The sequence below is a fragment of the Astyanax mexicanus genome, chromosome 13, assembly GCF_023375975.1.
Source record: "Astyanax mexicanus isolate ESR-SI-001 chromosome 13, AstMex3_surface, whole genome shotgun sequence".
Taxonomy (NCBI): Eukaryota; Metazoa; Chordata; class Actinopteri; order Characiformes; family Acestrorhamphidae; genus Astyanax; species Astyanax mexicanus.
In genome coordinates this window covers 33,045,280-33,059,628 of record NC_064420.1, presented here as the reverse complement: position 1 = coordinate 33,059,628, position 14,349 = coordinate 33,045,280, and the positions used below count along the sequence as shown (strand labels likewise).

The 14,349-nt window shown below is 37.4% G+C and overlaps 2 protein-coding genes across 2 annotated transcripts; both read right to left on the bottom strand.

Annotated features, from left to right (window-relative positions):
• Positions 1–316: 316 nt before the first annotated feature.
• LOC103037602 (calcium-independent phospholipase A2-gamma) lies at positions 317–7,879 on the bottom strand. Its single transcript, XM_022677362.2, has 9 exons — positions 6,297–7,879; positions 4,985–5,134; positions 4,705–4,862; positions 4,497–4,591; positions 3,638–3,809; positions 2,573–2,630; positions 2,292–2,486; positions 1,994–2,189; positions 317–874 (listed from the first exon to the last, which is right to left on the bottom strand). Exons 1-9 carry the CDS (start codon positions 7,509–7,511, stop codon positions 612–614), a joined length of 2,502 nt encoding a protein of 833 aa, XP_022533083.2. The 5' UTR covers positions 7,512–7,879; the 3' UTR covers positions 317–611.
• A 2,822-nt stretch (positions 7,880–10,701) lies between these two features.
• LOC125780570 (uncharacterized) lies at positions 10,702–13,781 on the bottom strand. The gene is made up of 3 exons (XM_049462937.1): positions 13,029–13,781; positions 12,229–12,417; positions 10,702–11,826 (listed from the first exon to the last, which is right to left on the bottom strand). Exons 1-3 carry the CDS (start codon positions 13,137–13,139, stop codon positions 11,623–11,625), a joined length of 504 nt encoding a protein of 167 aa, XP_049318894.1. The 5' UTR covers positions 13,140–13,781; the 3' UTR covers positions 10,702–11,622.
• Between the last annotated feature and the right edge of the window lie 568 nt (positions 13,782–14,349).

Below are 14,349 nucleotides of genomic sequence, written 5' to 3'. Positions count from 1 at the left end.
CCAGCAGTTCAGCCATGAATATTAGTTTGTTTATCCAAAGTAAAGAGCTGGTGCAGGTGAAAGAATAAGGTAAGATTTTATTGCTCAGTGTAAGCAGATACTCTGTACCACATTTGTCCCCAGTACATTATAGTTTGTGTGTCTGATTTGATTCTAAATCATTCTATTTATTCTGATATGACCCAATAACCCCTCAACTTTCCTCAAATTAATCTACAGTTTTCATTTTTTAAGGGCGTTGCGGTGTGGCTGGGTTTTTTGGGTGCTCAGCACCTCTATCCCTCTGACCCTACAATATATCAGATCTACACAAACATCTTCAGTTGTTGTTTATTACAAAAATATAACCACTATGATAAATCCCATAATCAAGTACAGTAATTAATTAATAAATACATATAAATACATAATGAATCAAGTAATAAATACAATCACAGATGCATGAGTTTGCAATGATTTACAACCATACTTAACACACCATGAGAAACATAATATTATCTTTTTGTCACTTTTTACATTCGGATTTGATTAGCAGCCATACATGGCCGTTGTTAAATGACTGCTGTATTTTTTTTTATTCCCCGGAATTTAAAGAACTTTGATAATATCAGTTATCCCAAACGTTGCTGCAGTTCCCAGCCTTTCACACTGATCCAGTCCCAGGTTTTCCCCAGAGCTGTGCGTTCCTCGCCCAGCACTTTGCACAGCTGCTCCAGTCTGAGGTGGTTATGCTCCAGGTAGTGCTGCGTGTCCTCCTGAAGCTGCTGCAGAGCACTAGGTCTGCTCTCATCCAGAGAAACCCCGGCACTCAGCATCGGGTTAAAGCGAAAATACACGTTTGGCTCCAGAAGGTCAGCTAGAAGAGTGTGAACACCTGAAATGCACAGAGATGTTTGGTCACTTTATCTCCTTAATGACAGAACTACAAGTCTAAGTCTAAGAACTACATGACTTTACAAAAAACAATGCACCAAGCGTTATCCTGCTGGAAAATGGAAGTTGGAAGCCTTTCCATCAGAGGCAACACATGTGGAGCCGGATGTCTTGAACATCCTGTAACTCTGCCTTGTTAGATACTCAAGTATCACTACTAGGGATGACCAATTATTGTATGGAATGGCTCCCCAGATCATCACACTGACAGTGTTTTGCTCCACAGCAAAGGCAGGATTAAAGCACTCACCACAAGGCCTTAAAACTTAGATCTGACTGCCATCGGACGCAAAACAGAACCTTGATTTGTGACTAAATCGGTACATGCCTCGTTTAAGACACAAGAAACAAAGGCTTTGGCTGTGGCTTTTTGACGGAACAGCCTGGATGGTGAGCAATATGTTAAAATTGACCATGCTGCTTCTCTCAGTCCCCTTCTCTGCACTCTTCCCCCAGACTGCAAGTCTGTCAATTGTGCAAATTGTCTTTGACTGCATTGCAGAGGTATGTCTAGTAGTCTAGACCAGGGGTTCCAAACCTTTTGCAACTCACAGCCCACTTAAGGAACAGTAAAACTTTCCACTGTCCCCAGGAATATTTAATTTCTATTTAAAATCAAATTTAACACAACCATCAATTTTGTTATTTTCTGTTCCTTGTCATAAATACAGTGCTTGCTTCACTTGTAGATGGTCCAGGTTCAGGGTATTTTGTTGACCCTGTTTTTAACCATTTATCTATAATGAGTAAAAAACATACCACAGCACAACTGCTTTACTCAGACTCTCACTAATAACGGAACTAGCTTGTTAATGTACTAGCTAGCCCACTCTGCCTGTCATGTCTCTCACATCTTAAATGACAACAAATTAAATTGCATTTGTTGGCAATATATCGGAAGGATTTTTACTTTGCAAAATAGGAAAATAAGTAACTCAGTGGCCCACGGGTTAAAACCATTAGACAATCACTCACTGATACATAACAGTATACGGATTATTACAGCACTCTCAGAGTGTTTTTTGAAAAAAAAAATCACATTAATACTGTGTAGACTGACCCTCTGTGTCGGTGGCACTGCTAATCAGGTTGCTGATTTTGGCCCTCAAGCTTGTGGACGTGGCAGGACCCCTTCTGGCATTATCATATCGACCTGTTCCCAGAGACAGCACACACTGGAAGGGCTGGTTTGGCCAAAGCAGGCGGCTCTCGTGAACAGCGAGGGCGCAGGGGTTATTCAGAATGAGGCCTCCATCCTGGAAAAGAAAATTTAACTGTGAAAATGTAGAACCTATATCATATTAGAATTTTACACAATATTGTGAATATATTTATGTATTCAACGCGACAAGTCTGACCTGATGTATGTCATTGTGCAGAGGGAACTCCTGAAAGTATCCCGGAGCAGCGGAAGAAGCTCGTACTGCCTGCCAAAGCTGGTAACTGGACCCCCCTGCGTAACGGCTAAGGCGGCTCGGACAGTGATTATAGTTCCTGAAGATGAAGGGTTTGGGACTGGTCCCCCAGTTCACCACTGCACTGATTGCAGACACCTACAGTAAAAAAGAGAGATATTAAAGACATGGAGACTAGTAGAAAAACCTATTGGCAGAGGTGCACAACTGCAGAACAGAGTTACCTTAGGGCTGAGCTCATCTCTGGCTGTTTTAATAAGGAGATGGTCACCCATCTTCTCCCTGCGAGCCAGTTGAAAAGTAAAGAAGTGAATAGCATTAGAGCAACAGTTTGGACAGTGGTGGCTCAGTGGTTCATGTGTAAGCTAAGCTGCAACTTTTGGGCCATTTGGGCAAGGTCCTTAAGTTTTAGCTTAACTTTAACTTTCATGGGTTATAAGAAGTTAAATTAATTTAATTTTGTTGTTTTCTGCCAGTGTTTGAAAACTTGCGCCTTTGGTTTCTCAATTTGAATTAGAAATGTCACTTACATATAGACTCATTGACAGAAAAACAAAAGTAAAGCATCTCAGGCAGATATGCAAATGTTTACGTATACACTGGGTCTTCCCACAAAAGGGGTGTAACAGTGATCCTCCACTGCCCTATAAATAATCTCACACAGAAATAGCACCATTATCTTTCACAATTTCCACCAAAAAAGTAGGTTCAGGAACCAAGAATATTCATTCACAGAGGGAACTGAAGAATACTAGGTTCTGCATGATGTATAGTTGATGTATATATGATGTATAGTTTTGACGGTTCCCCTAAAACTGGTGAAAACGTGGGCACTTTCGCTGAAAAGCACAATGGTTTTTATAAGCTCCTACGGAAACGGAACTTAACCAGAGCACCTAGGGGCTAGTATTGGGTAGTGTACCTCATGGTGAGAGATCATTTACTCAAAGACATTTCGCCCAATTGACAGACTTTGAGATAGCTAACTATGAGAAACAGGATGATTTTCCCTAATAAACATATCCTTTCTTGCTAATATTTTAATATGTAGGGTGATCACTTTTTTCATCTTTACATTCACACACATACAATTTCTAATATCTAAAAAAATAATGTATATATGTTGAATTTCTAGCAATTTATTTTGTTCTTTTTGTGGGTTTGTGTAATTTTAGTGCATTAGTTACAACATAGTTTTAGTGAGTAAATTTGTCTTCTGCATCTTATATATATATGCTTTTGTAGTGTGTGTGAGCCTGTTCTTCTTCTTCAAGTGTTTTAAAACCTACTTTAGGATTGTCTCCCAGGTCTCTGTGTTGTAGTACGAGTGAGTCCAGCCCATTTTCATCGTGCCAACTAGTGGGTTCTGTCTGAAAACATCTGACCCAAAACGCCTGTACATTTCTTCACACTCTTCTAAGGAGAATCGAGCCAAAGCCAGAGTAAACGCCAAAACTGCTCCTGGTGGAGACAGGTGGAAAACAGAGACTTAAAAAGATAAAGACCATGTTAACTATAAGCGGGAACGAATAAGACCATATGGAACACCTCCATCACTTCACCAGATATTTTGACAAATGTATTAGCGTTAAATATATCAATAATATATATATCAATGCCTCTCAGCAAAAACTAAGGAACAATGGGTTTTGGAAGGTAGTTATAAAATGATGGCTGAATGGCATAATGGTGCCATCTACAGGGAGGCTTGACCTGACCAAGCTGATTGATCAGCATGACCAGCAAGACAAGAATGATCAAGCTGATTGATCAGTATGGCCATGCTTGACCACAACCAAATACATATATTTTGTTGGTCAAGAACTTCTAGATGGCCAGCATTCAATAATTTTGACAACCAAAGCCCAGTTCACCAGACAACCTAAAATCGAATTATTAATATTAATAAAAGCAGTTTCTCCATCACATGTGCTCAATCATGCAAGTGACACTATTCCACTCTTACCCAGCAAATCACTAGGCCCTTTGCATGCTTCAGCCCCCAAGCCTATACATTATATATCATCATGCCCTGACTTATAGGGTGAGTTCAAATTATACATTTTTGTATGATTTTTTTTACTTTTTATTTCCCATAAAATCTATGGAGATATTTTCACATTTAATCGCCATGATATAGTTAGTCACCTGTGCTGACCCCACAGATGTAATCGAAGAGCTCATAGATGCGCTTTCCTGTCTGAGCCTCCAGCTGCTTCAGCACTTGCAGTGGAACCACACCTCTGTGAAAAAAGAATTACAAGATGAATATCTGACATCATAAATGTTTAGCTATTGAAAACAATTCAGAGCATAAAAAGGGTTTAATCCCCATTTATTGTCACAGTTCCTATACCTGGTTCCACCTCCGTCGATGGACAGCACTCGTATTCCCCGACCTTTGAGCGGATCCACATAACCAATCAGCGCCAGAGTTTCTCTAATGGCTCCTTGGAGTTTCTTATCCATCCAGAAAAGCTGTCGATGCTTCAGTATCTGCAGTACTATTCTTTCCTGAAAGAAAGACACATTTAGGTAAAGAGAATCTAAAAGGATCTACTGTTGAATCACGAGTTGAATAAAGTGGATTATAATGCTATAATGAGTTATAAAGAAAAGTCAGTGCAGATTCGTACCTGCCATACAGCATCTTTGCATGCTGGGTGCTGAATGAGGTGAGCATTTAGTTCCTCGACACAGAGGCTGAGGGATGAGCGTGTTTTTGCTTTCTTTAATCTGTTGAGTAGAACTTGAGTCCTCTCTTCTGCCAACCTCCTGCCCAATGCCTTCAGAATATCAGAAAGATGTTTGTTTTTTTATACTGTATACAATAAACTATACAGCTCTGAAAAAAATTAAGGCCACTTTTGTTTCTGAATCTCTGAGTTTTTGTTTCTCTGATTTTGTTATTTATAGGTATATGTTTAAGTAAAATAGTTCATATACATAAAGTTTTAAGAGTTCAGAAATCAATATTTGATGGAATAACCCTGGTTTTTAATCAGAATTTTCATGCATCTTGGCATGTTCTCCTCCACCAGTCTTACACACTGCTTTTGGATAACTTTATGCCACTCCTGGTGCAAAAATTCAAGCAGTTCAGCTTGGTTTGATGGCTTGTGACCATCCATCTTCCTATTGATTATATTCCAGAGGTTTTCAGTTTGGTAAAATTAAAGAAACTCATCATTTTTAAGTGGTGTCTTATTTTTTTTCCCAGAGCTGTATATAAAGTCAAGTAACAATGTTTCTACACTTGATGTTCATTCTTTCAGCTTCAATGAACATATAGTAGCCCTTTTTATTTTGTATTTAAATAATTACAGACTGTATTATCTAATTTTTGCATACTTTGTTATTCAATCTGTTCTTCAATGGCCAAGACCCAACAGGACCACCACAGAATAGCTATTATTTTGGTGGTGAATTATTTCTATTACTGCAGTTCTACTGACAAGGTGGTGTGGTGTTAAGTGTCTGTAGTTCTGCTAAGATCAGACACAGAAGTGCTGCTGGAGTTTTTAAACACCTTAGTGTTTAATCACATATCACTGAAGGAGGACCTCTGATTTTTACATCTACAAGATGGCCCATACAGGTATGAGTGTTTAATAGAGATGTTTAAAAACTCCAGTAGCACTGCTGTGTCTGATTTACTTGTACCAACATAACACACACATAACACATAACCACCATGTCAGTGTCACTGCAGTGCTGAGAATGACCCACGTCCTCTGTGGTGGTCTCTCCTGTGGGGTACTGACCATTGAAGAACAGGGTGAAAGGAGGATAATAAAGTATATAAAGCAGAGAATGAATGTAGTAACAAGGTGTTGGTCCTAATATTGTGATTTGACTGTGTATATTTGATTAAAAAAAATGCATATACCCAATTGACTGCCTTCTTTGTGAGTTGTATAGCTAGAAAACAACTGGAGTAATACTCACCACTCTATCCAGCCTGGCCTCTGGAGCAGTAGAACCACTAGAGACCTTTCCTAGGTAGCTGCCCACAATGCTGGGGATGGCTGAGGGGTTGAAAAAGCTCTGGAAAAAGAACCCAGCTTCTCTCGCTGGAGTGACTGTGTATTCAGACTGTCCTCTGTAAGGATCTCTCTCTATTTCCTCTTCTGCGGCTGCAGAGCCTTTGAAGTAATGGTTGATGTGGGTGCCCATATAGGCGTAGCTTTCTCCGAAGTGCGTAGTGAGGTTGCTTATGTGGAATAGGGATTTAGGTCTGAGGGGCATTGGGTTCTCTGGGCTTTCTAGGGTAGGCTGCTTATGTTTTGAAGAATATGTGCTTTGATTATTCTTGTATTTTTCTAAGGTTTCTGCTGTTTTCGCCCCAAAGTATTGGTTGATACGACGAGCGAAGTGGAGATACCCCTCTTCCCAAGAACAGGAAAGATCTGTATTGTGTCCATCTCTTGCTGCTGGGCTTGAATTATAAGTGTCTGAGCCAGTTTCTGAAATTATATTTTGTTGGTTTGTAACTCTTCTCTCTCTCGTTCTGCATCTTCGAACCATATCTGCAGGTGTTTGCAGTTTCGCATAGGTTTGTTTTATTGGATTCTTGGAAAATACAGAGTTTATATGATTGGCTACGTAGTTGTAGGACTCGCCAAACCTGGTTGCCAGTGAGCTGATATGGAACAGCTGTAAACCAGAATATTTGGAGAACAGTGATGCTTCCTCAGGCTTGATTGTGAAGGCTCCCTCAGTAGTATCTTTCACCATATAAGATCTATCTTTAATTTCTTGCCTCTGCACTCTAGTGGCAGGCTCCAGTACTGCAGATGCAAAGCTAGCCTGACCAGAACCACCAGACCCAGTCTTCTCCTTCTGCTTAAAGTATACATTAACACGTCTAGACAGATGTTTGAAGGAATCCCCAAGTCTCGTCTCCAATAGCCGCATTTGAAAAGCAGCCTCGCTGTTCTGGTAAACTCCGATGGGAGCTTCTGCTTTAAATGTGTCCCTGCTGGAGGTGGAATAGCTCTGAGAAGCCTGAACCTGAGCAAAGCACAGATAAGGGCCATGTTTTGGACCAGTATTAATGAAGATCAGAGGCCTCTGTCTTGACCTTTTAAGAGAAATTCTTCCTATAGGAAGAAGACTACAGGAAGAAACATGGCAACTCAAATATGATCCGTGAGGCCTCATGGAAAAGGACTCTTTTAATGTGAGACAATAACAAAAAGAAGTTCAGATGCTAGCAAGCTGATTTACAGTCTTGAATATAAACCAGAACCTTTGGAGTCAAAGGTGTACAGAGGTGTGTGCCAGCAGTGATTTACAAGCCAGTCAGATGTCCAGACAAGAGAAGATCCAAGAGAAATTCCAGTGTCCAAGGAAGTGCTCCACACTGGACAAAACCTGGGGCAAAAACAGGCAAAACAGGGGAGAATGTTTAAATCATGCCCTCTTGATGGTACAGAGTTAGCCTTACTCACATGGTCTGTGGTACTTGCCCAAAGTGTGGTACTTTTGCACACTACTTTGGTTCAAAGGCCTGTCACAATACTTACATTATCAACATTTTTTTTGTGGATTTCGTTTTCCAGCAGGAGTTGTCACACTGCCCACACTGCCAAAAGTACCAATTGATCTTATATAATATTCTAATTTTCAGAGACATTGTTTTTTAGGTTTTCATTGGCTGTAAGCCATAATCAACAATTCAATAAATAAGCGCTTAACATAGATATATATAATAATCATATAATATATGAGTTTCACATTTTGAACTGAATTACTGAAATAAAGTAACTTTTCAATGATAACTTTTCAACTTTTTCAATTTTTTAAAAATGCACCTGTATAGTGTCCCATTGCTTTTGTTAAAATTCTAATGCTGTAAAATGAATGAAATATTCATTTAAATAAAATAAATAAACAGAGCTCTTATTACAGCAGTTTAGGTAACAGCAGAAAAGAACCCTCTGTAAGTAAAAAATAGATTAGTCAAATGATTTTAAAACTCATGACCTACGCTTGTACTGTAAAAATAGTTAGCACTGTGCTGCCCCCTCCTGGAAAGTTTAATGTCTTGATTGTTTTACATTTTAACTTAAATTACAAAAAAAAAAAACTTTTACTCTAATACATTAGTAAAACATTGCACATTTCAGCACCAGGATTATTACTGGAGTATTGTTTATATGCTAGGTAAGACATATTAATATCAAACATTTTGACTGAATTAGATTAGAGGATAGATGGAAAATAATTTAATACATATACTATATAAAGATTTAGATATACAAACTAAAATACAGTGCTATAATAATAATTATGTAATTATGCTGCGCTACATACCAGAAAGGTGACTGGAGACCTAAGCAAAGGGAGAATTCTCTAACAGTCACTTTCCAAAACATCCACATTAATCAATACAGATTATCTGAAACCAAAATGTCTTTGTAAAGTATTGACTTTATGCTTAACGGTGTCATAGAATGCTACCTTTTATAGTTACATGGCAGGTAAAAGTGGACCAAATCAGATTTGTTATTTGTGTGGAAGCAAAAATGCACTGAATCTGACATTTTCAAAGCCACTTCCATATATGGAATTAAAATCTGATAAATATCCGATATTCAAAAATGCGACATTCACTGAGAACACGGAAAAATGAACAACAGCAGTGAGGGAGGGTTTTAGTGGTAAACTAATGAGTTAACACTTCATAATTTTCTGGGGTGATGTTTCTTTTCAAACTAAATTAGAAGACATATCGCAACCACTCTGTGTGAGAAGACACTTTTAAAGAAATGGGCAAATATGTCCACAATAGGAAGCCACTGCTGTTTCTTTTGCACATGCACATCAGTTCAGAAGTGTAAACTGCTCCGACAAATTTTGGATTTATGCGACAGCCTAAAAAACAATATCCGATTTAGTGGGAATTTGGTCCACTTTAACAACTTTGTGAACATACAGCTCTGGAAAAAATAAAAGATCACTTAAAAATTATGAGATTCTTTGATTTTACCAAATTAATCAAGAGGAAGATTGAACCAAGCTGAACTGCTTGACTTTTTTGCACCAGGAGTGGCATAACGTGATTGAAAAGTAGTGTGTAAGACTGGTGGAGAAGAACATGCCAAGGTGCATGAAAACTGTAATTAAAACCAGGGTTATTAGACCAAATATTAGTTTCTAAACTCTTAAAACTTTATTAATATGAACTTCTTTGCATTATTTTAGGTCTAAAAGCTCTGCATCTTCTTTGTTATTTTAGCCATTTCTCATTTTCTGCAAATAAATGCTCTAAATGACTATTTTTATTTGGAATTTGTGAGAAATGTTGTCTGTAGTTTATAGAATAAAACAACAATGTTCATTTTACTCAAACATATACCTAAAAATAGCTAAATCAGATAAACTGATTCAGAAACTTGAAGTGATCTCTTATTTTTTCCAGAGCTGTATATATGTTATATGCATCTAGGTTCAGTAATAGCTCAGTCAGAAAATTAAATTAGTGAAATTAGAATAAATTCAATCTAATTTAAGACAGGAAGAGTAGTATATAAATAAACACATTTTAAACAAATTTAGGATAATCCATTAATAAGTAAATATTATAGCATATTTTTGCAGTCATATAACATTAACCTTGAAACTGCTGTATGCTGTATATTTCATATTACGTCGCATTTTAGAAATGGCAACTGCCTTCAAGGTGAATAGACTACTAAAATTCCCTTTTTGTCCCTTAGAATGTTATCAGGTAGCTTTTAACCTACTTGCATTAGAAAAACATTTAACCAACTAAATAATCTAAACCATGAATTCTACTTTAGCACAACCAACACAACCTTGAGTTTAACTCTTGCTTATAATATCCCACAAAGATTATTATTTTTACCTGCGTCTTTAATGTCCTCCTGATGAAATTTCTGAATGTGCTCACTTTCCCTTCTAAGCTTATAAACAGAGTGTTTCTTATTGATACGCTACCATTTATTCCTGTTTTATTTACACCCAGTATTGTTGTGACCTCATGGGGGTTGTTGGCTTCAATCCTATTGGTTGTTTTGGCTGAGGAGAATCAAGTGACACTCTAACGCACCAATCCCCGCGCTCTCCTGTACAAAATAAACATGTGCTCGTGCGCCTGCTTGACTATAAATGTTCTATATTTAGTGAAATGTACCTTCAGTGTCCTAAAAGCTTGTCCACGAGATATCAACCCCTTCTAGGAAACGCAGACATGTTTTACAGTTGGACGAGGCCGGGGGTGTTAACACAGGGTGCTGCCTGAGATCAAGTTTCAGAAACTGTTGTAGATATTATGTAAATGCAATACTGATTTTTTTTTTTCAATAAAGACAATCAAGATATCAGATTAAGGTGTATTAAATTGTTTTATTTATTTGTATCCTTTTTAAAATTATGCATTCAGATGTGTGTCATTTATATTGATGTATATTGAGCCTATACTGGACAAATTTGCAATCTTATTTTTTATCGGCTTCCCGAGTGTTTAACCCTTTCAGATCCTGCCTTCATTACAATGGACATGATGTATTTTATTAATTTTATTAAATTATTTGTAGTACATTTTTTAAAAAAGCGACTTTCATTAGGACATGGCAGCACTAGAACCAGCAAGGCAAAGAAAGAGCTCATTTTATGTATTTTTTGTCTTTTTTTTTTACCTGTTTAAAGATGGTTTGTAAAATAAAAAGATCAATATCTAACATAAAATAAAATGAGTAAACACAGGCAATGCAATGGACAAAAAATATGTAGTTATATATTTATACATGATTTTTCATTTATATACACTGCCTAGCCAAAAAGTCGCCACCAAAAACAATTTACACACTCTAATGTGATGTTTAGCTTTGACTGCAGCATGCATTCGCTGTGGCTCTGTTTCAACAAGCTTCTGCAATGTCACAAGATTCATTTTTCACCAAGATCTTGCAGCATTGATGATGGTAGAATCTGACCACTGCACATGAAAATGATGATCTCATGCTCCCTGAACCACTCTTTCACAATTCCAGTCCCATGAATCCTGGCATTGTCATCTTGGAATATGCTCGTGCCATCAGGAAATAAAAAATGCATTGATGGAATAACCCGGTCTATATTCAATATATTCAGGTAGTCAGCTGACTTCATTCTTTCAGCACATACTGTTGCTGAACCTAGACCTGACCAACTGCAGCATCAAACCCAGATCATTTACTTAGTTAAATCCACGTGGCGACTTTTTTTGGCCGGGCAGTGTATTTATTTAGACATGTATTAAAATAATTTATCGGGGTTCTCTTTTGTCTCTCTTATCACACTGTCCTGTTGTGCATTCTTCTCGTCCAGTCCACCTCAGTCTGTTCCTGGCAAACACATCATATGCACTGTCCATCAGAGGCCTGATGAGAGGCAGAGAGATTAACCTGGCCAACCAGCCCAGACCCACAGCTTTGTACATAACAGCAAATGCAGGAACGCCACGGTGAACCTGCCATCAGACAAAAAGAGAAGAAATATAAGTAAAGAAAAAACTCTAAATTTAAATTTCTGATGCTGCTGATGTATTTTCCATTAGTATTGCCATAAACCCCTTATTCTCAGTATCTTTTATAACACTAATCAGTAAATACATGCAAAGCAACACAACTAGATATACTTTCTAGATATCAGTGTGGAAAAAAGCCAGGAACCACCAGGAATCTTTAAAAAGTACTTTAATATTTAGTATTACATTCCTATTTTGGTTTCTGCCTTTTTATGTATGGCTAATCATGCCTAACAAAAAAAACAACAAGATTAAAATGTTTGCAGGTTGATCTCTTATGATATATGAATATAATATATGAAGGTCTCTCAAGATGCAGGAGTAACAGAAGATCAGGACACTGACCTCATCGTTCTCGTCAATCACAGTCATCTCCTTCATGGCCACTTCATAACTGACCCCTCTGTACCTCCCACCATCGTACTCTGGTACAGAAATATCAACAAACTCCACTTTACCAGTCCTGTTCTTCTGCACAAACCGAAGAACCTCGATTTCCTTAACACATATAGGACACTCTCCATCGTACAGCACCTGTTCATATAAAAGACAAACTTAAACTTTTATACAATTAAATTAAAATTTTTAAAATACAATTACATTTTTTTAATTTATTTAATATTATTTATCATAATCATAAGACATCACACGTCTACACAGAAATAATTTAATCACTTTACATTTTAAAATTGGAGTTTAATGAAAACGTGGTTGACGTAGAATTCCAAGCTTTTATAACTGTTCACAAAGACCTTCTTCTGTTTCAAAGATTTACCTCAGCTAAATGTTTATTAATATGTTTATTAGGCCAAATGCAAAAATAGAAAATTGTATGTAAAACTTCATCATTTATTAAAAATATATGATATAAGTTCCAAATTTAGTTTTTTCATCTCTGCCCCTTACAATCGGAAAAAAAAAAAAAAACTTCTTTATTTTCAGATTTTTCCAAGTTGGATTATACAATCAGCTTTGTGTTACAAGATACAAAAATGGACAAATCAAGAGAAGATGCACTTTTTCACTGTAACGTTTAATTTTCGAATTTAGCTAGATAGTCAGAAAATTAAATGACAAAAGGTAAACAAACCCAAGAGCACGTTATACTAATATTAACCCAAAACCAGAACCGAGCGCTGACTCACCCGGACAGGCTGTGGAGCGGAGCTGCAGATCAGCCGCAGAGGACCAGCAGCCGCCGCGGACCTGAGACCGGGGTTACACCGCAGGGCTGTCAGGACTCGCACAGAGGCCATATCGGGGTTTTAAACCGCGAGTTTAACAATTTATTACTGAAGAAAATAAAGACTTCTCGCCACTGTTTCCGCTGCTCAGGTTTTAAACAGAGAAACGTTACTAACTAACTACTTCTCAAACTTACAGAAACCTGTTTACCCGCCTGTTTTAGACCATTCCAGAAAGAACACTTACAACATTTCAGCTAATACGTATTACTGAACAACATACAGCCGACTCAAATTTATGATCGTCTTGCAGTGACCTTAAATGCAAAGATGAGATTGTTTGATAACATGAGTGCTGGTTTGGTAACATTTCACTGAGGCAGCCGGTAAGAGCAGCCGTCACCAAATTTCAATATAAAAGTCCCACATATAACTATAAAAGTCTCCATTTCAATTTTAACATACAGAGACCAACTAATTAAATAAGAGACCAACTAAAATGTAAGAATGAAGAGACATCTTACATTTATGATTTTACCAAATTGAAAACCTCTGGAATATAATCAAGAGGAAGATGGATGATTACAAGCCATCAAACCAAGCTGAACTGCTTGAATGTTTGCACCAGGAGTGGCATAAAGTTATCCAAAAGCGGTGTGTAAGACTGGTGGAGGAGAACATGCCAAGATGCATAAAAACTGTGATTAAAAACCAGGGTTATTCCACCAAATATTGATTTCTGAACTATTAAAACTTTATAAATTTGAAATCGTTTTCTTTGCATTATTTGAGATCTGAAAACTCTGCATCTTTATTTCAGCCATTTTTCATTTTCTACAAAGAAATGCTCTAAATGAAAATATTTGGTCGTTTTACTTAAACATATACAGTTACCAAAACCAGTATAACTAATTTAGAAAGAGGAAATGAGAAAAGGTCTCATTTTTTTCCAGAGCTGTATATGTTGCAAATAATCTAGTTTACATTAAATGCATATCTTAAATATGTACATTTAAATATTTGTCCGGAAACAACATTGCATTTTCTGATCTAACAGACTTGGTAGTCCATGGAAGTCTATGGTTTTAACTCAATTAATGAAAAAAAAGGGGTAACGAACTACCAAAGTTTAAAGAGGCATGACACTGCAGGGTGGACTCTACTTTCTAGCAGTATTTTCTGTAAGAGCTGTTTGTTCATGTATGATAATGCACAGGGGAGTCGCCTGGCCTGGGCTTCCATTAGCCCCGAATGGTTTCTCTCAGCTCAGCTGTATTATTAG